Genomic DNA, 22,877 nt, shown 5'->3' on the forward strand with positions numbered 1-22,877 from the left:
TCTGGTTGGGAAATGATTTTTTATTACTTTTCTTATTGATGTAATCAATTTTGTTTTTTCCTTTTCCTTATTAAACTATTCCTACATTCCTGGTACAAATCCCATTTGGTCATAATGTATGATTTTTATGATGTATTAATAGTATTCTCCTAGCTAGTATTTTATTTCAGATTTTTGCATCCATATTAAGGAAATTGGTCTATACTTTTCTTTCTCTGTTTTTGATTTTCTTGGTTTAGCTATCAGTACCATATTTATTACATAAAAGGAGTTTGATAGGACTCCTTTGCCTCTTATTCCAGATATCTATTGAATAATGGAATTAGTTGATCTTTAAATGTTTGGTATACTTAAAATGTAAAACCATTAAGTCCTGTTGCTTTTTCCTTATGAAGGTCATTTGTGACATGATCAGTTTCTTTTTCTAAAGATAGTTTCATTTTTATATTCTACCTCCTCTTTTGTTAATCTAGGTAGTTTATATTTTTGTAAATATTCTTCCTTTTTACTTAAATTGTTGAACTTTTTGGCATATAATTTGGCAAAATAGCACCTGATATTTGTTTTGTTTTCATCTTCATTAGTGGTATGTTGACCCTTTTCATTTTTGATATTAGTGATTTGCTTTTCTTACCTAATTTTTTAAAAATCATTAACCAATGGCTTATCTATTTTGTTTGTTTCTTTATAAAACCAACTAGTTTTATTATTAATTTGGTGTTGTAAACTCAGTTTTATTAATCTCATTTTAAAAAAAGTTTTAGGATTTCTACTTTGGTATCTAATTGGGAATTTTTAATTTGTTCTCTTTCAGTTTTTTAAAAATTGCATGTCCAATTGGTCTGATCTTTTTCTGTTTTATTGATAGAATTATTTAGAGTTATAAATTATCCTCCAATTACTGTTTTTGTTGTAGTCCATAGATTTTGATATGTCGTTTTAATGTCACTCTCTTTAATGAAATTATTGATTGTACCTATGATTTATTTTATAGCTTATTCATTCTTTAAGATAGGTTATTTAGTCTCCAATTAAATTTTTAATTTTTTTTTTGCTGAGGTAATTGGGATTAAGTGACTTGCTCAGGGTCACACAGCTAGGAAGTGTTAAGTTTCTGAGGCCAGATTTGAATTCAGGTCTTCCTGACTTCAGGGCTGGTGCTCTATCAATATGCCACCTAGTTGCTGTTAATCTGTTTCTTGTAGAACAATAATATTCCATTGCGTTCATATGCCATACTTTATTGTGCCTTTCCCTAATTAATGGGCATCTATTCAGTTTCCAATTCTTGCTACTACAAAAGAGTTGCTATAAATATTTTTGTAGAGGTGGGTCCATTTCTGTCTTATCATCTGGGTCAAAGAGTATGCACAATTTTATAGTTCCAAATTACTCTCCAGTGGTGCATTAGTGTTCCAATTTTACCACATTCCCCTCTAGCATTTATTATTTACCTTTTCTGTCATGTTAGTTAATCTGATGGCTATGAGATGGTGTCTTAGAATTGTTTCATTTTTCTAGTCTATAGTACTTTAGGGCTTTTGTTCATATGACTATAGGTAGCTTTGATTTCTTTATTTGAAAGCTACCTGCTTATATCCTTTGATTTTTTTTCTCAATTGGGCAGTGACTTGTACTTTTATCAGTTTGGCTCAGTTCTTTATATATTTTAGAAATGAGGGTTTTATCAGAGATATTTGTTGCAAAAATTATCTTTTTTTTTTTTTAATTTTGTTTGTGTAAAAAGTAAAAACTTTAAAAATTTTCTATAACCAGAATTATTTTTCATTTAGTATTGCTCTCTATATCTTTAGTTCTAAATTCTTCCCTTATCTTTTTTTGGTTTTGGGGGGGGGGCAGGGAGCCTGGACTGGTGCCTCTATCTACTGTGCCATCTAGCTGTTCCTGGAGAAAGTTGCTGTAAAAATTGATAATCCCTTGTTACCTACTTTTTTTTTTTGCTAAGACAATTGGGGTTAAGTGACTTGCCCAGGGTTTCACAGCCAAGAAGTGTTTGAGGCCAGATTTAAAGTCAGATCCCCCTGATGCTCTATCCACTACACCAATCACCTGCCCCAATTTTCCTCTTATCTTGACAAATTATTCATGCTCTCCTAATCATGTGTAAATCATGTACCTGTTTTGACCTTATCTTCGTATACAGTGATAAATGTTGGTCTATACCTGTTTTTGCCATAATGTTTTCTTGTTTTCCTAAGATTTTTTTGTCAAATAGTCAGCTTTTGTCTGAAAAACTTGGATCTTTGGATTTATCAGATTACTGTGGTAATTTACTATAATGTAGTGTGTACCTAATCTATTCCATTGATTTACGACTCTATATTGAGCCAGTACCAAATTGTTTTCATCATTACTGCTTTATTACATAGTTTGGAAGCTGGTACTGCTAGGCTACTTACATTTTTTTCATCAATTTTTGATATTCTTGATTTTGTTCTTCCAGATGAATTTTGTTATTTTTTTTTCTCTCTATAAAACAAATTTTTGGTAATTTGGGATGGCAGTGAATAAGTAAATTAATTTAGGGTAGACTTGTTATTTTTGCTATAATAGCTCAGCCTACCCAAGCAATTATTTTTCCAATTGTTTATATCTCATTTTATTTGTATGAAAAGTGTTATGTAATTGTGTTCATGTAATTCCTGTGTTTGTCTTGTCAGGTAGATTCCTACGTATTTTATATTTTGTACAGTTATTTTAAATAAAATTTTTCTTTCTATCTCTTGTTGCTTCATTTTATTGGCAATATATAGAAATGCTGATGATTTATGTGAGTATTTTATATCCTGCAGCTTTGCTAAAGTTAATTATTTCAGTTAATTTTTTAGTTGATTCTTTTGTGATTCTCTCAGTATATTATCGTATCCACAAAGGGTAATAGTATTGTTTTTCCATTGCCTATTCTAATTCCTTCAGTGTCTTCTCTTATTTTTATACCTAACATTTCTAATACAATATTGAATAATAGCAGTGATAATGACATCCTTACTTTACCCTGGTCGTATAAGGAAGGTTTCTAGCTTATCCCCTTATATATATTCAAATGTGTTTCTTGTAAACAATATATTGTATCATTTGGGTTTTTTTTTTTTTTTTTTTTATCCTCTGCTATCCATTTCCATTTTATGGATAAGTTCATCACATTCACATTAACAGTTGTGCATACTGTGTATTTCCCTCCTGTTTTTTTATTCTTTTGATTTTGTTTGATTGGTTCTTGATATCTCCTATGTTTTACTTGAACAATTCTAATTTTTAAGAAAATGTTCTTCATTTAGTTTTTGTTTCTCTTTTTTCATTGGCCAAGTCTACTTTTTTTAGGCATTGTTTTATACCTCCTTTTTCATTTGGTCATTTCTATTTTATTTTTATTTTTTTGCTGAGACAATTGGGATTTAGTGGCTTGCCCAGGTTCATGTAGCTAGGCAATGTTAAGTGTCTGAGGTTGGATTTGAACTCAGGTTCTTCTGACTTCAGGGCTGGTGCTCTCTCCACTCCTCCACCTAGCCCCACAGTTCTATTTTTTAATGAGTTGGGTTTTTTTTTTTCCCCAGTGAATTTTTGTACATTTTTTCCAGTTTGTCCAGTTGTGTTGCCTTTTTCATGATTACCTTGTATAATTGTCATTTCTTTTTCCAATTTTCCTTCTACTTACCTTACTTTATTTTTCAAAATCCTGTGAGTTTTTCCAGGAGTTCTTTTTGTTCTCAAGATCACATTTCATTTTGAGGTGGCATATGTAGGCATTGTTATCTTCTGAATTTGTGATTCGAATTTCCCTTTTGCCATAGTAGTTTTATGTGGTAAGGGCTTTTTTGGGGGGGGTTGGGGGGGAAGCAAAAAAGGCTTATTTGCCACCCTATTAAATCACTTTTGAAACTAAGTTGTTCTGTTGGGTTCAGGAGACACTATCCTAAGATTCTTGTGCTGGAGCCTGACCATTGGCTTGCTTTGTAGGGGTCTCTAGGGCTAACAACTTGCTGAATCCTCGAGGGCTTGTGTCTTACCTGTTGTAATGAGGTCACTGAGATTGGTTGTATCTGTTGCATTAGTGGCTCTGGGTCTGATAGCTCTACTGTTGTGCTAGGGTATCTGGGCCTGCCAGGCTTGGCCACTAGCTTGCTGAATCAGGGCTGAAAACACAATTGTCTTGCTATGCTACCAGCCTGCTGACCTAAAACTACAGGACCTTGGATTGTTTGTTTGTTTGTTTGTTTGTTTTTTTTTTTTCAAAATTTTCAAATTTCAAATGATTTTTAATTTTTTAAAAAAGCTTTTTATTTTCAACATATACATGGATAATTTTTCTTTTTCTTATTGACAGAACATATGCATAGGTAATTTTTCAACACTGACCCTTGAAAAACCTTCTGTTCCAACTTTTCCCTTCCTTCCCTTTACCCCCTCCCCTAGATGGCAGGCAGTCTCATACATGTTAAACATGTTAAAATATATCTTACATACAATATATGTGTACATATTTATATATATTCTTGTTGCACAAGAAAAATCAGATTTAGAAGGTAAAAATAACCTGGGAAGAAAAACAAAAATGCACACAGTCCACACTCGTTTCCTGTTATGGACCAGAACTCTGTACTTGAAACAAGGATTCTTACAAGGTGCTAATTCAGTGGAATTGATAAGACAATGGTTATCTAGTTTAGCATGGTGCTTAATAGTTCTCTAAGTTCAGCATGATTGATTCAATCTTATAACAGATAATGGTCTCCTAGTGATATAATGATTGGTTTATCCTCAGTGTAGATAATATAAGCTGAGACTCAGAACCAGAGTCAGAGCCAGAGCCAGAGAAGGCAAAGGACTAGAGTTGGGAGCTCAAGCTCTCGGAGCCAAGTAGAGAGATTCATTTCTTCTTTGGTCAGGCTCCTGGTGGCTCTCCTGGGGGACTGAGAGACAGATTCACTCACTTCATCTCACACCACCGTGGTGGCATACTCTCTTCATTTCTCCGCTGAGACCAAGGCCTGTGAGAGCCAGACACAGACTCAGAAGGGCTTGGAGAAAGACAGAAGACTGGAGCATAAGCCTTGGGACTCAGATTCATTTTATCTTCATCAGCCTTGTGGTGGATGGCCTAGCTTCCCCCTTTCCCCACTGAGACCAAGGCAGGTCTGAAAGGCTCTTCTCCAGAAAGCTGGCTAGGGCTCCAGGCAAGGAAATTAGATTGTGAAGGAGATAATAAAGAATTTGTACTTTTAACACCTGGCTATTTTTGTGGTGATTACTGAAGGAAGGCTGCTCCAAGACCTCCAGCAAACTAAGAACACTACAGTTTCCCAGTGTTCCTTCTCTGGGTGTAGCTGGTTCTATTCATCACTGATCAATTGGAACTGAATTGGATCCTCTCATTGCCAAAGATAGCCACTTCCATCAGATTGATCCTCCTATAGTGTTGAAGTTTCTGCTCATTTCACTTAGCATCAGTTCATGTAGATATGAATATTAAATAAAATAGAAATGACCAAATGAAAAAGGAAGTATAAAACAATGCCTATCAGAGTCCAAGCCTCTGTATTTGGTGGATAATTTTTCAACTTTGCGTAGCTTTATTTCAGATTTTCTCCCCCTTTTCTCCACCCCCTCCCCAGATGGCAAGCAATCCAATATATGCTGTACATGTTAAAATATATGTTAAATCCAATATGTATAAACATATTTATACAATTCTCTTGTTGCACAAGAAAAATCAGATCAAAAAGGAATGTAGATGAGTAAGAAAACAAAAAGGAAGTGAACAACACATGTTCATATTGTGATCCACTTTCAGTTCCCACAGTCCTCTCTCTGGGTGTAGATGGCTCTCTTTGTCATAAGATTATTGGGACTGTATCAGTCATCTCGTTGTTGGAAAGAGTCACGTTCATCAGAATTTATTGTTATAGGATATTGATTGCCATATACAATGATCTCCTGGTTCTTCTCATTTCCCTTAGCATCAGTTCATGTAAGTCTCTCCAGGACTCTAAAATCAGCATTTCTTATAGAATAATATTCTATAACATTCATATACTTATTTAGCCATTCTCCAAGTAAAAGGGGCTGCTACAAACATTTTTGCACACGTGGAGGACCTTGGATTGATATTCATGCTAGGGTTAGTGTTCTTCTGGCTTGTTTGAGTACAGCTTATGTTTGACTGTGTTCCCCTTTACCCAAGAGATACCTTTTATGCAATCATTCTAAGTTATCTTGGATTTGAAAATTGTTTTACCCCATTATTTTGTGGATTCTTTCACTCCACAGTTCCTTTGAGGTACAATTTAAAGTTGTTTCAAGGTGAATTGGTAAGAACTCAGGCAACTCCTTGCCATTTTTCTACCATTTTGACTTCTCAAACAACCCCTTATCTAGTGGCATTTAGTTTCTCAGTGCCTATGTTCTTCTGCTTTTACTTGGAAGGCTTTTTACTGTTGTGGGTTTTTTTGTTTTGTTTTGATATGTGTGGTTGAGAGGCCCTGGAACTCTGAGCTAAACGATAAAAATGAAGAGAAAATGAAGAGAGAGACAGACATAGCACACCTTAAAGTACATGTCTTTTTGGAATAAGCATGCTTTTCAGGAGTCTTTATATAAGGTTGAATTTGTGTAATACAAATTTATGTAAAGTGAGTGAAGGTGTGTGTGTGTGTGTGTGTGTGTGTGTGTGTGTGTGTGTGTATGTGAGTAAAACATTATTTTTAAATATCTTGAATACCAAATCCTTATCCAAAATATGATACAAAAATTTTATTTTTCTCATTTGACCCACTTCTCGTCTTGTTTATTATTTTAATTGTGCAGAAGCTTAATTCCCCTGTAATCAAAATTCTCTTTAACCTTTTTGTAATTATTCTCTATCTTATACCTTTATATCTCATATCTGTTTACCCATAGCTGTGAAACAGGTATATGACCTGTTTCTATTCTAATTTTTTTTAATAGTATGATCTTTAATACTAATGTCACTTATCCATTTTGGAATGTATTTTAGAATATGATGTAAAACGATGGTCTACATCTAGTTTTTACCAGACAATTGTTTTGTCAGATAAGGTGTTTTGTGTTTTCCTAGATAATTTCTCTTCTTAAACATTAGGTTACTGAGTTGCTTTTGATTTTCCCCTCATCTAGTCTGTTTTCATTGATCTGTATTTAAAATTTTTTTAGATGGTTTTATACTGCTTTATAAATACTACTCCTTCTTCATTCCTTTTTTTCTTCCAACATTTCTCTTTGCCATAGAGCATAATCTCTTCTCCTTGAACAGTAGTAGCATCCCTTTTTGGTGCGGATCACACACTAAGTGACTTCTGTTTCATCAGATATTGAGACTTTTCTTTGTCTTGTATTACTTATTCATAGGTACTTGAACTCTTCCTTGATTTGGAGGTTATATTTCCTTCTGCCATTAAAAAATTGTTGGTTTATCTGACTTTTTTTTTCCCAAGTTTTCTTCTTGATATTTCTGAAAGCTTCAGTCCTTCCCCCTTTTCTCTCCCCTCCCCCTGCCATTTTCTGTCCTTTTTGTGGCATTCTTTCATAGATATATTCCAAGAAATTGGATCTAAGAGTCTCAGTTCCTCTCAAGCTGATTGATTCAAAAATGAGAAGTCCTGTGATGCTATGTTGCCTGGAGTGTGGTGTAGAGGAAGATAGAATGTACTGAGTGAGAGTTAGTAGTTAGGGATTATTGGCATTTTGTGATATTAGTTCACTGAGTTTTTATCTTATTTGGGTTCTTGAAGTACTAAACTCCTCATTCTTTCACTTCCCATATACAACCAAGGCCTGTCAGTTTTACCTTTTCAGCATCTCTTGAATATATCATCTTCCCTCTTTAAAGCTGCCATCATCATACTTAAGACCCTCATCATCTTATATTGCATTATTACAATAGACTGACGGTGGGTCTGCCTACCTCAGATCTCTATCTGCTATTTAGCAATTAAAGTGACTTTTCTAAAGTATGGATCCAATCATATCACCCCTTTTATTTCCCTATTATATTGAAGACTCCTTATTGCCTTCAAAAACAAATACAAAATGCTCAATCTGGCATTCTAAACTCTTTATAATGTAACCCTGTCCTATCTTTCCAGTCTTCTTACATTTTGCTTTATAACACACACTCTTTTTTTAAGCACCTAGTATGTCTTTGACATAATACTAGAGATTCAAAGAAAGTTTAAAAAAATAATCCGTTCTCAGGAAGATGTCCAATGTGACCTCTGTGTAAAGATGGTACATATAAGATACTGTGTGAGTGTGTTAGAGAGAAAGACAGACAGACAGACACTAAGGAGGACTTGGAACTTCTTGCAGAAGTTGAGAGACAAGGAAGCCAGGGAAACTGGTAGGAGGAGACAAGGAAGAAAAAAATTCTATGCATGGGGAGAGCCACGAAAATGGCTCTGGAGTCAGAGAATGGGAATTATTGTGAGAGAAACAAGCAAGTAGGGCAATGTCACTGTAGAACTTAATATTGAATCAAATATACAAAGATGAAAGGACAGGTTGTGAAGTGCTTTGAGTAGCAAACAATGGATTTTATATTTGTTTCTGGAAGCAATAAAAAGCCAGTAGAGTTTATTGAACAGGGGATGGCATAGTCAGACCTGAGTTTTAGGAAGATCATGTTAATAATTGAGTTTAAAATGAACTGGAGTGGGGAAGAGATCTGAGGTAGAGAGACCTTTCAGCTGACTATTGCAATAGTCCAGTTGTATTTGTACCAGGATGCTAATATTAGGAGGGAAAATGGAATATTTATTAGAGATGTTACAAATATAAAAACAAGACTTGTCAACTGCTTAAGCTACTAGTGGTGGGTTGGAATAAGGAGTCTGTGTGACTGAGGGGATAATGGTCTGCATAGTTTCCTGCCAGAGTTCTTTTCTCATTGGGGTTTGCCTTTCTTTTTGTTTCAGCTACTGCAGCAGTTGGAATCAGAAAATTCTTGCCTGGAAGCTTTTCTGGAGTGGAAGCATATGGAGCTGGTATACTGGCAATGGATGGTAAATTAATAGTAGGGGACCTGATGCTGAATTTTGTCTTCTGCTTTCCCCCCCATACTCTCCTTCTATTCTTATTTAGTGCTATCAGCTAAGTCATCAGTAACCCTTTCCAACTATTATTCTTCCTTGGGGATTAGGAAAAGTGGGTAGGTTAACAAATGACTAGTCAGTTATCTATCTGTTATCAAAGAAAGCACCTATACTCCATCACTTGAATATATATATATATATATATATATTTTTAAATCTTGGAGGTCCAGATTTGCTCATGGCCTCTGATCTTTATTTCTAACTTTTAAAAAAAATCCATTTTGTAATAAGTAAAAATTCAAACAACTTCAATTTTTCTTCCTTAATAGATATCATGTTTACATTGCAATATTGCTCCATGAATTGTATTGAATGATGATAAAAATTTAATTTTTTTCTTTTTTTAAATGAAATGGTGAAGAATTGAAGCTCAAATACCTGATAAAAACTTCTCACACTTTGTAGGACACAGTGTTGGATGCCAGGCCGGTAGATATTCCTAATACTGTTAAGCAGGATATAATTTTGCCAGAGATCCTAGAATACTGCAATCCTCAGTACCTAACTGAGGAGATGGATAAAATACAGAAAAACCTAGAAGCACTGAGCCAAAGACTTCAGGAGGCTGTGAATCAGCAAAGAGCAGCATGGAATACCAAGGTAAGGAATAAACCTATAATTGGCAGGAACCTATCTTGGATCTGGGGATTTGAGGAGCTCTTGGTTTTGTAGCTTATATTGTTCTTTGAGGTGTGTTCCCTTCCTAGCCTAACCCTTGACTTCACTGGAATTGGATTGAATCACTTACTCCCTTTTTTATACCCTTGATATTTGACTCAGATCTTAACTCTCAATTCCTGTGAATTATTCTTCAACCTACCCTTAGCCACATACAAATATAGTCATATCTTGTTTTTGCCATGACCCATACATGCGCCATCTCTGTCCAATCATAATCTATTGGATTTTCACCTTTTCCTCTGATTTTCCTTGCAAAACTCTAGTTTTTATCCCTAATTTTTGTTTGACCTTCAATCTACAACATATCTAAAGCATTACTCATTGTCTTTCCCCCTAAACTCTTTCCCTCGTCCCCCCCAATCTTCCTTGTTATTCTGAATTTTTCCCCACTCTAATCCATCCTTCATTCAGCCACGAAAGCAATTTTCTTGATGAATAGGTCTGACTGTCTTAGTCCCTACAAAGAAACTCTAATGAATCATCACTTCCATGGCAAAATACAAAATGCTCTATTTGGCATTCAAAGCCTTTCAAAACTTAGCTCCTGCCTACTCTTTTTACATCTTACTACCTGTCACATCTCTTTGATCAGTTGGCAGTGGCCAACTCGAACAACATGCTTCAGCTCTCAGCTGTTCTCTCTTGGAAGTCCTCAATGTCTGGAATACTGTCCTTCATCTTCTTTGACTTTCTTTAAGTCCTGGAAAGACTGCCTGGCTTGAAATCTGTAAGATTTAACTTCCTGAGTTTAGAGTGGGTTTTAATACTTAACTTCCTGTGTGAAATTGAGCAAGTCTCTTAGCTATCTTTCCCTCAGTTTCTTCATCTGTAAAATAAGCCAGAGGGGGGAAAAATGGTAAATCACTCTAGTATCTTTGCCTAGAAAAGCCCAAATGGGTTAGATGTGACTGAAAAACAACTGAACAATCTTAAAGGAAGACAAGGGAGTTCAGTTGTCAGAGCAGATAATTGAGTGTTCTGAGCATTGGGCACAACCAGAGAGAACATCTGGAAGAGAGAGATGGAATGTCTTGATGTAGGAAGCCAGTGTTTTTGGATTAAAGAGTGTGTGTTATAAAGCAAAATGTAAGAAGACTGGAAAGATAGGACAGGGTTACATTATAAAGAGTTTAGAATGCCAGATTGAGCATTTTGTATTTGTTTTTGAAGGCAATAAGGAGTCTTCAATATAATAGGGAAATAAAAGGGGTGATATGATTGGATCCATACTTTAGAAAAGTCACTTTAATTGCTAAATAGCAGATAGAGATCTGAGGTAGGCAGACCCACCGTCAGTCTATTGTAATAATGCAATATAAGATGATGAGGGTCTTAAGTATGATGATGGCAGCTTTAAAGAGGGAAGATGATATATTCAAGAGATGCTGAAAAGGTAAAACTGACAGGCCTTGGTTGTATATGGGAAGTGAAAGAATGAGGAGTTTAGTACTTCAAGATTTCAAGTCTGAGGGACTAGGAGAATGATATTTACCTCTATAGAAATAGGGGTGGGAAAGATTTAGGGGGAAAGATGAAGAGTTCAGTTTTGGATATATTGAATTGAAGATGTCTCCTGGACATCCAGTTTGAGATACCTGAAAGACAGTTGAAAATACAAGATCAGGGATTATCAGAGAGATTGGAACAAGATAGATAGATAGTTTTGAGAATTATCAATTTAAAGATGGAAATTAAATCCATAGGAATTGATGATTTATAAAATAAAGTAGTATAGATGAAGAAAAGAGGTCCAGGACAAAACCCTGAGGTATATCAATGGTTAAAGGACATGATCTAGAGAAAGGTACAGAAAAGGAGACAGAGAAAAAAATGATGAGATAGGTAGGAGGAAAACGAGAGAAGACAGTGTCCCAAAAAACTTGATAGGAAAAAAGTATCAAAGAGGAGTTATCAACACAGTCAATAGAAAATGAGGTTATTGCTTTCTCTGTAGATATTTTTTAGTTGTTTTCTCTGTAGATGTCAAATTATATATTTTCAGTTCTAAAACTTTATCTGAGAAATCTGTTATAAAGATTTCTTCATCTTCAATTAAGTTCTTTTTTTTTTTTTTTTTCCCCTTTTTTTGCTGAGGCAATTGGGGTTAGGTGACTTACCCAGGGTCACACAGTTAGGATGTATTAAAATGTCTGAGGCCAGATTTGAACTCAGGTCCTCCTGATTTCAGGACTGGTGCTCTATCCACTACACTATCTAGCTGCCCCCATTCAATTAAGTTCTTATCTTAGGCCCATTATTTTTATTCATTAAGACCTTTTCAATTTCATGCAATCAAAATTCTCTCTTAACTTTTGTAATTGCCTCTATCCCTTGTTTTGTTAAGAATGCATTACTCACAGCTATAAAATATGTATTTTTTGTTTATGATTTGTTTATAGTAAGATCTTTTAATATCTTATTGGTAATTTGATGTGTGTAGCATATTTCCTACTGCACCCCTTTCTCCTTATACATTTAAGAAAGGAGTTTCTAAGTGGTCATTCTGTCACTTTTGCTGTTGCTATTGGCATTTATTCACTTGTTCTGAATTTTGTTGTTTGGGGTATTTGAGAAGCAAATAATCTCTCTTTTTTTTTTCCCTTAAAAGTATTTTAAACTTTTTTTTTCTTTTTTTTTTTTGGAACCTCTATCTTTTGTCCTATATGTGTTAAGCTCAGATTTGCAGGGAAGCCTTCTGGGCTGCATTCTGAGCTCCTGTAGACTTCTGAACACATTATTTTATCCTTATTCTAGTTCATGTGGAATAGTTTTGCATTATTCAAATGTACTTTCCTTTGTATTTGAAAGTTTTTCTCTTGGTGGCTTGCAGAGCTTGTTTCTAAGTTGTTCAAATTAACCATTGTGTGACTTGGAGTTTGTAGTCTTCTTGTTATAGTCTTTCCTAGGGTCATCTGTGGATTCTTGGAAGTGTAATTTCATTTTCCATGTTCAGAAGTAGTTTTCTTCTATTATTTTCAGTATTGTGTTAAGATTTTTTTTGCCCTGTTTTGTTTATTTAGTTCTTTGGTACTTAGTTTGTCTTCTAGATCCATAAGTTTTGCTTTTATAGTGATTGTGGTTTCTATTAATAGTAGTGTTTTTTGCTTCCCCTCTAGGTTAGCCTTTACTTACTCTGTATTTGCTTGCATTCCCATCCATTGTTCTCTCTTTTGTTTTTCTATTCTTGTTATTTTTGCTGTTGAGGACATAAATTCTACTTTCATAATTCTCATTTTTCTTTTAAAGTACTCATAGTATATTGTGGTTCCATAGTCTTTTCAAATTCCATAGAGTCTTGAGTGTCATCAAATATTGTATTTTTTTCCTTCATTTTGTTGGTTGGTTGATTGTTGTCCTTCATTCTCGAAGAGGATCAAAATGACACCACTATGTTAAGAATCCAGTTTTTGTGTCTAACTGTGTCTGATTACACTGATATGGGCTCTGAATGTTCTGTGTGAGGTAGGACAAAAATAGTCCCTATGAACATTTGAGGTGCGTTTAACTTGTACATCTTGTTTCTTCTGAATTTATTCAGTTGTTTTGCTTATAGAGAACAGTACTTTCTCTGATGAAGGCACACTGCTGGCTAATCCTGAGCTAGTGTGTCCCCATGTCATACAATCAGTTCTAAAGTTCTTAAGAGAGACCTTGAGAATGTCCTTGTATGACTTTTTTTTTTTTTTTTTTTTTTGATACAGCCTTAGTTCTTCTTAAAAAGTCTTTTTGGCAAGCATACATTTAGCACTTGAATAATGTGGCCTGCCCAATGGAGTTGCATTCTTTGCAATAGAGTTTGAATACTTGGCAGTTTAATTTGCAAAAGGACCTCAATATCAAGTGTTTTATCCTTCAGGGGATCTTCAGAACCTTTCTAAGACAATCTAAATGAAGGAAACTAATTTTCCTGGTATACTGTCCAAATTTCACTGGCATGCAACAATGATGATGTCCATTTCCATGATGACTCTGGAAACCTTCAGTTTGACAGTTGGTCTAACTTCTCTTCTTTTACACTTTTCCTCAGAACCTCTCTAACACCAAGCTAGCTTTGTCAATAAGTATGTCAACCTCTTTATCAATATATATAATCTTGAAAAGTATATTGCCAAGGTAATTGAACTTATCCAGAGCATTCAAAAGTTCTCCATTGCTGTAACTGATGGATAGTTTCACATATGAATGTTGTGGTAGTTGATAGTTAATTGTTTTGTTGGTGTTGATATTTCCTTCTGTTTCAGTTTTACTTGTTGATATATCTGTTTATGAACAAAGGTCTTTGAGGTTTTTTTCCTTCCTGAAATTTTTGGTATTTTCAGTCTCTTCTACCCTGTGTGTTCCTATTTTCTTTATTACTTTCTCTTGCATCCCTTCTGATTATGATTCCCTTGGAGGCTGGATTTTAAAGCATCTTAGCCGCTTCCCACAAGGAGCAATTTAAGTTCATCAGACTATCCCAACTTTGACCCAACTGATTTTTGGGAAATCAGAACTGGCTGAGTGACATTGAGCTTTTGCCTTCAGGCTTGGTAGAGCAGTTCTGTCAGCATGAAGTGTTCTGTCCTGGTACCCCGTCCTATTTTTCTATTCCTTAGTTCTGTAGCTCAACACCAGCAGTTTAAAGCCTGCTTTCTCGGACACTAGCAGAACCTATTTTTCCTTGGCATTGGCAATTCACAGCTTTGTGGTACTGGTGCCTCAGTTGTATCCCACAGCAAACTTTTGAGCTTGCCTGAAAGGCTATGTAGTCCTGAGTAAACTTCAACAGGAAACTCAGGGTGATTTTGCTGTAAATCTGTGTTGTGTGCTGCTCCGTAACATGGAAGTTTAAGGAAGAATGCTAAGTGAGCTCAGGGGCAGTGACTATCAATTATTATTATTTTTAAATTAATTTTATAATTATAATTTTTTTGACATTACATATGCATGGGTAATTTCTTCTTCTTCTTCTTCTTCTTCTTCTTTTTTTTTTTTTTTTAACAATATTATCCCTTGTATTCATTTTTCCAGATTTCCCCCTCCCTCCCTCTACTCCCTCCCCTAGATGACAGGCATATTTATTTAATACATTATACATATTTAATGTGTTACAGTATAATCTAGATACAATATATGTGTGTAAAACCAAATTTCTTGTTGCACAGTAAGAACTGATTTCCGAAGGTATAAGTAACCTGGGAAGATAGACAATAGTGCAAACAGTTTATACTCAAATTCCCAGTGTTCCTTCTCTGGGTGTAGCTGTTTCTGTCCATCATTGATCAACTGGAAGTGAATTAGATCTTCTTTATGTTGAAGATATCCACTTCAATCAGAATATATCTTCATACAGTATTGTTGTTGTAGTGTATAGTGATCTCTTGGTTCTGCTCATTTCACTCAGCATCAGTTCATACACGTCTCTCCAAACCTCTCTGTATTCATCCTGTTGGTCATTTCTTACAGAACAATAATATTCCATAACATTCATATACCATAATTTACCCAACCATTCTCCAATTGATGGGCATCCATTCATTTTCCACTTTCTAGCCACTACAAAAAGAGCTGCCACAAACATTTTGGCACATACAGGTCCCTTTCCCTTCTTTAGTATTTCTTTGGGATATAAGCCCAGTAGTAGTACTACTACTACAGTAGGAGCACTGTTTGATAACTTTTTGGGCATGGTTCCAAATTGCTCTCCAGAATGTCTGAATTCTTTCACGACTCCACCAACAATGCATCAGTGTCCCAGTTTTCCCACATTCATCATTGTTTGTTCCTGTTATCTTAGCCTATCTGACAGGAGTGTAGTGGTATCTCAGAGTTGTCTTAATTTGCATTTCTCTGATTAGTAGTGATTTGGAACACACTTTCATGTAACTGGAAATAGTTTCAATTTCTTCATCTGAAAGTTGTCTGTTCATATCCTTTAACCATTTATTAATTGGAGAATGGTTTGATTTCTTATAAATTAGAGTCAGTTCTCTATATATTTTGGAAATGAGGCCTTTATCAGAACCTTTAACTGTAAAAATGTTTTCCCAATTTGTTACTTCCCTTCTAATCCTGTTTGCTTTAGTTTTGTTTGTACAAAAGCTTTTTAATTTGATGTAATTAAAATCCTCTATTTTATGATCAATAATGATCTCTAGTTCTCCTTTGGTAACTATAAATTCTTGACAAAATAGAAGAGTTGATGAATATTTCAGGTATATATGATACACTCTTTATTTCCAATTCTTAGTCACCACAAAAACAACCACAATGTTTTTATATAAGTAAGTCTCCCTCCCCCCTTTTAAAAAAAATCTTTTTGGAATATATACTTAGGCATCAGTGGTACTGCTGGATCAAAAACTATGCATTGTAGAGGACCACGATATTGGGGAACTCTGAGAAAAGTATACTTGAAGCAAATATACTTACAGCAGGGTGATTGATAAGATAATGGTTCTCTAGTTCACATATACTTAATATGTTGTAATGATGTAATCATACTGAGGTATTTAAGGGCTGGGAGGACTGAAAATTCCATCTGACCATACTCCTGGTGGCTCTATTGTCTACTTCACTCCTCCATTAAGACCAAGAGTGGTCCCCAGATCCTCCAGAGAGCTAGCCCGGATATTACAATGCACAATTTGATTGTCGCGTGAAAAAAAATCGTCCCATATTGCTCTCTAGGTCATGATGTTCACAACTCTAGCAGCAGTGCATTAATGTCCCAGTTTTCCCACATCCTGTCCAACATTTAATCATTTTCTTTTTGTCATTTTAGCCAATGTGATAGGTGTGAGGTGGAGCTCAGATTTGTTTTAATTTGGATTTCTCTAATCAGTAGTGACTTAGAGTATTTTTTTAAATGACTATAGCTTTGTTGTTTTTTTTTTTTTCTTTTAAATCTGCCTATTGATATCCTATGACCATTTATTGATTGGGGAATGACTTGTATTCTTTCTATTTTGGGGGGCAGAGCTGAGGCAATTGGGATTAAGCGATTTACTCAGGGTCTCATAGCTATTAAATGTCTGAAGCTGGATTAAATTCATGTCTTCCTGACTCTAGGGCTGGTGGTCTATCCAGTGCACTATCTAGCTGCCCCATGATTTGTATTACTATAAATTTGGCTAAGTTCTCTATATATTTGAGAAATGAAGTCTTTAGTCAGAGATGTTTGTTGCAAATATCCCCCTTTCCTGTTTTCCTACTAATTTTATATTGGTTTTGTTTATGCAAAAACTTTTAATTTTATATAATTGAAATGATCTGTTTTACAGTTTGTAATTCTCTGTCTCTTGTTTAGTCATAAATTCTTCCTTTATCTATAGATCTAACAGGTAAAATATTCCTTGCCCTCCTAATTGGTCAGCGCAGGTCCAATGCAAAAAAATCCGCAAACCTGAAATCTGTTAGAAAAGAACATTCTCTAAAATATAATATTTTCTGGGAGTGGGTTTCTGGTGGGGCTTCTGGGAGCAGCCTTAGTTTCAGTTTAGTGTAATAATCACCTCAAATGCAGCCAGAAGCTAAAGTCCAAATTCTTTATTGTCTCTGTCAAAATCTTATCTCCTTCACTTGGGGCTTGGTTAGTTTTAGCAAAAAGCAAAAAGGTGGAAAATGGAATGAATCTGTCTCTGCCTCCTCTAGTGGGCTTGTCCTCTTTGGCCCTGAGAGCCTGTCCTTATATATATACTCTCTTTTGAGAGTCATTATCTCATCAATTCCATTTAGTACCTTGTTTCAAGTTCTGGCCCATAACATCTCCTTGTAGGATCAGATCAATCATACTTGAACTATGCTAAATTAGATAATTATTGTCTCTATCAATTCCACTGACTTTAGTACCTTGTAAGAATCCTAACGACTTTTTGTGGCAAAAGAGATTGATTGTTGGCACTGAGAAGCCAGCTTTGCTAGGAAGACAAACTTCTTAGTGGGTAAAGTCCTGTCAGGGAAATAACAAGGATTAACACTAAGAAGAGAATATCTTCACAGTGGGCAAGAGTCCTGGCAGGCAGCTTTGTCAAGAAGAGAGCTTCCTTAACAAGCATAATCCTGTTTTGGACTTCTGCAAAGATTTGGGGTTCAGAGTTGTATTTTATTAACTGTCTGAGGCTTGGGCTCTCATTCACAATTGAATGAGATTTCTTCAATATTTTCCCCAGGCCTAGATTTCCAGTTGAAAAGAGATTGCTTATCTTGGAGTTTCAAGCCACTCAATATTAGGCTGAGATCTCCAACTGAATGAGACTACTTAAGAGGGTGTTGTCGAGAAAGGGCATGCTTCTCCCAGTGGAGAGCCTGAGACCCTGAATCTCCCTTCTTTTACAGATTAAAGGGAACACAGTTTCAGAGTTCACCTGTTAGTGCTCTGACCAAATGAACATGAATTAGATAACACAAGAAAAGGGGTGCCTTTAGGCAAAATTTTACTGATCTGGTTGGTTAAGACTTTATCCTGCTTCTCAGCTCTCTGCCTAACCCATTTGAAACAAGTACTGGGCATATCACACAGAGACAAGAATCATGTAAACATAAGGCGGGACACACACACACACACACACACACACACACACACACACACACACTTCTTTTCCTTATTTGTTTCTTACTCTGAAAATACCTGATTATTTCTTCTACTTAAGGAAATCCCTTTACATATACAGCTTAATCTGACAGTCTGATATCAGACATTAAGACATCTTAATCTAATGTCTTCCCAAACATTTGACAAGGATTGCAACTTTTAGATAGTTGATACTCTCATAGCTATACCTGTTTCTTTTTTGAAACCTGATTGGTAGGCATTTAAATAAGGAGTTAGGTTAAAAGTCTTCAGTTCCTCCTTCTGAGAACAAGCCTTGATCTTAAGACCCAGCTGCCTCCTGCAGTTTGGACCCAGGAATCTGTCTCCACCTAGACCACTATGGTTTTCTTTTTCATATTCTGGGTTACCTTGAACTCCAGTGGAGGGATGACTGACATGGGCTTATTCCCTGGAGGATAAAAATTCACCAATTCACTTTATCCCAAGATGGATGGGATCTTACCCAAGATTGTAAAGCTTGTATCCTGAGGATAAAGGTAATCTCCTCTATCTGCCTTGGTTCACAAGTCCTGGTCCCTGAATAAGGAAATGTAAAGCCTGGATCCCAGTTAATAATGAATTATTGATAAAATAGAAAAGAATTATTTCTTTCAACAGGTAAGTTTTTAAAAATCATAAATGGTTAGGGCAGCTAAGTGGCACAGTGAATAGAGCACCAGCCCTGGTCAGGAGGACCTGAGTTCAAATCTGGTCTCAGACACTTAACACTTCCTAGCCTTGTGACTCTGGGCAAGTCACTTACCCCAATTGCCTCAGCAAAAAAGAAAAAGAAAAAAAAAACATAAATGATTGTTTCATGTTGTCAGTTTTTTTTTTCTGCTAATCATGTGGTTTGAGAATATTTTTTATTTTAATGTGATTAATAATATTTATAGTTTTCCTAGGATTGAATCATCCCTGGCATGAATCCAACCTTGGTCATAAGGAATGATCTCTTAAGTCAGTGAAATTTTGAAAGAAATTTTGTTTCAAAATTTTAAATCAATATTTGTTGTATTTTGTTGTAAGCCAGTTGGTCACATGATTGTCACATACAAGTATCTCATTTAAAGGAAAGTAGGATTTAAAAGATAAAACACAGGGACTAGAGTCAAGATCTGATTTCAAATGTGGCCTCAGACTCTCTTTGCCTCAGTTTTCTTTTCTGAAAAATGGGAATATTAATAGCACCTTCTTGCAGGGTTATTATGGCTATTAAAGGATAAAATAATTATAAATTAGTACAGTGCTTGGCCTATATTAAACACTATATAAATGTTAAGTTATTATTATTGTTGGTCAGGGAGTGACTTTCTTCTCCCCACTCTCTTCAGTGGTAAAATGCCTTGATAAACTAGATCTTCACTGCCTTACCTCAAAGACATGACTCTAGTAAAATATTGGTGATTTTAGGGCTCATTTCTAGCCAGTGTGAGTATGTACCTAAATAGCTGATTTTTAAAAATATCCATTTCTGGTGTAAGGGTCCTCTGTTAGTTGAGATGATTCTGGAATCTAATGATGTAGTGCTGCCAATGGACCTGATATTAATGGCTTCATTGTTTTTGCAGGTCTGCAGTTGTTCCCAGAGACTCCAAAGGTTGCCAGAGCTAAGCAGTATTATGATGAAAGAAATCCAGGAGGCTGTGGGATGTGAGCTGGCAACTCTGGAGCAGGACTGGAGCAAGAGCTGGCCCCATGGGCTACAGAGACTTCTGTTTAGAGAGGCTGGAGCGTTGAGCAATAGTGAGACCCACCAAATGACCAAAGTAATCCAGGTACTGAGGAAGGAGGAAGCTAGACTCAAAAAAACACTCAGAAGTTTACAGAAGGAATGTCATCAAGAACTGGCCGTTCTGACACAAGAACTGGAGGGGGTGATCTGGGTTCTTCCATGTCTAAGGCAGTGAAAGAAAGTCCTCATGGAGATGCCTCTGCCTAGTTGCCCTGGCCTCAGAAGTGAAATTTTACCCTCTTCCAGGTGCTGTGCCAATTCATGATTGGGGAGAAAAGAATTAAAACAGAAATATGGGCTAGAACTCAGATCACACCAGTGTTTTTCTGGCCAATCTTCTATTATTTCAATGATTTTTTATCTCCTTGTGCTACCTAGATTACTTCTTTGTCTATAAAGTGATAATCCATCCTTCACTGGAGTATCTCAAGTTCCAGGAATTTTGCCTATATATAACTTCTATTCATTAATGCTAATGGGGCCATACAAATCTTTTAATACTTCTTCCTATGATGGCCCTTTAGGTATTAGTAATTCATGATTATGTCCACTCTAAGATTTCTTCTCTGGGCAAATTCCTTCAATTCTTGTGTGTTTCCAGGAACTGAATTTTTCCACATCCTTATCACTTAATGGTCTTGGTTCATTTTATCTACAACCTTCAGATCTGGGCCCTCTCCAATATGGTTCTAAACTACCTTTCTAGCCTTATTTCATATAACTCCTTTTATTGTAGTTTATGTTCCAGCCACTGTCCCCATGCTCAAAGTTTCTTTTTTTCTTCTCCAATATTCCCATAAATTATTCCTTATTTTAATAAATAATAATAATTATTATTATTTAATAATTATTTTATTTTATTTGATTCCCTGAGGCTGGGGTTAAGTGACTTGCCCAGGGTCACACAGCTAGGAAGTGTTAAGTGTCTGAGACCAGATTTGAACTCGGGTCCTCCTGAATTCAAGTCTGGTGCTCTATCCACTGAGCCACCTAGCTGCCCCTAATAATAATTTTAATGAATTATTTCCTTATCTTCATCTTTTAGCATCCTGTCTTCTTTCAGGGTTCAGATCAGATGGTATTTCCTACATGTAACTTTCCTCTGACTAAAGTATTCTCTATTCCTAGGTCACTATGTGGATTTCTCCTTTGTCCCCTATCACTTCCTACTTTGTGTTATATTTCAATTTTATCTTCCTGCTCTCACTCTCTAGTTGATTATGAGCTTCTTGAGAGCAGGGATTGTAATTTTTAGATTTGCATTCTCAGTTCCTTCTATGTTTTAGATAACTACTTAATAAATGTTTATTGATTTCACTTTAATAATTGGTAGATATTGAAATATTGCCTGGGAAATTCTAATCTAGCTACAATTTGATGTTACTTATCACTTGTTGGGTCTCCAAACCATTTGATTATGCCCTCAGGAAAGATTAGAAGACTGCAGGAAGGGAGGGGTCTACTGTGTGCCAGAAATTAGCTACAATATTTTGACCAAATAGATATGGAAAGGGCATGGTTCAAATTGAATCCAAGTTGGTAAACAGAAAGTTAGGTTAGAGTTAAAGCTAGGTTTCATAAAAGCAAATAATCCACAGGAAATAGTTAACTAATTCTGAGGACAGAAGATCCAGGATTAGTTTGGAAATTCACGTGGAGCATGGCCAGAAAAACACAGGAGCTTGAGAGCATGATGTGTCAATAATAGTTTTTTACACTAAGGAATCAATCGGACAATATGGCTTGTATGATTATGCTCCTGAACTTGGTTCTCTGTCAACATGTCTGGCACATAGAAGGCAATAAATAATTGTGATTCATTGATTGAGACTGCTTAAAAGGGTAACGAGAGATTTTGTCAGATGTATTACTAAATTCTTAACATACCATCTATTCCATTTACCTGATCTAGCCATTTATAATTTTGTCAAGGAAATGAAGTTACATTGGCATATTTTTTCCTTGATAAACATGTAGTGATCACTGTTTCCTTAAATGCTAACAATCATACTTTTCATAAATGTGTACTAGAATTTTGCTGGAAATAATAATAACCATGTTAGTATTATGTTAGGTAGTATTGTTAAGCCTATAGTAATCTGAGCTTTAAGGAGGTTAAATTATTTTCTCCTGGTCACATAGATAGAAGGTATTAGAATCTAGATTCAAATTTAATTCAGAAGGTATTAGAATCTAGATTCAAATTTAATTCTGGTTTCAGGTTCAGTGCTTTATAAAGGAACCAAAGTCAAATTTACTGAGATTTTGAAGAACTCAATTCCTTTTTTTTTCTGAAAATAGAGGGGACTTTGTCTATTTCTAGTTTTTTAGTACCTTGTGTTTTACAGCTTTTTAAAGATCATTGAAATTACCTAATGATAAAAAAAATCTAATAAATGAGAAGAAACATAGTATAATGAAGAATCAGTCCCAGTGATTATTCTATTATATATTTCTCAGTTCTTTTCATGTCCTGAAAAAGGAATTTGTTTGGATCTGATTATTGAACTCATTGAAGTCACCCCAGCACTTGTAATATCTCACTTGGAATTCATAGTATTACAGGCTCTAGACCTGGAAAGAAACTTACAGGTCATCTAGCACAGACTATCATTTTATAGATAAGGAAACAGGTCTAAAGTATAAGTTAGTGAAACCTTTATTAAGCACCCAGTGTGTGCCATGTACTTTTAAGTGTTGGGGAATACAGGCCAATGATGAAGGTCAAGTCAAATAAATAGTAAGTAGCATGATGTAAGTA

The 22,877-nt window shown here is 35.4% G+C and overlaps 1 protein-coding gene across 3 annotated transcripts in view; it reads left to right on the forward strand.

Annotated features, from left to right (window-relative positions):
• Positions 1–21,946, forward strand: part of TEDC1 (tubulin epsilon and delta complex 1) — a 63,403-nt gene extending 41,457 nt beyond the window's left edge. For all 3 annotated transcript variants that reach the window (XM_074290615.1, XM_074290616.1, XM_074290617.1), the window contains 3 exons: positions 8,952–9,038; positions 9,534–9,728; positions 19,953–21,946. In XM_074290615.1, coding sequence (XP_074146716.1) covers positions 8,952–9,038; positions 9,534–9,728; positions 19,953–20,291 — 621 coding nt within the window. In that variant the 3' untranslated portion in view covers positions 20,292–21,946. The remainder of the gene's footprint in view (positions 1–8,951; positions 9,039–9,533; positions 9,729–19,952) is intronic.
• The last annotated feature ends 931 nt before the right edge of the window (positions 21,947–22,877 follow it).

The sequence above is a fragment of the Sminthopsis crassicaudata genome, chromosome 2, assembly GCF_048593235.1.
Source record: "Sminthopsis crassicaudata isolate SCR6 chromosome 2, ASM4859323v1, whole genome shotgun sequence".
Lineage (NCBI taxonomy): Eukaryota > Metazoa > Chordata > Mammalia > Dasyuromorphia > Dasyuridae > Sminthopsis > Sminthopsis crassicaudata.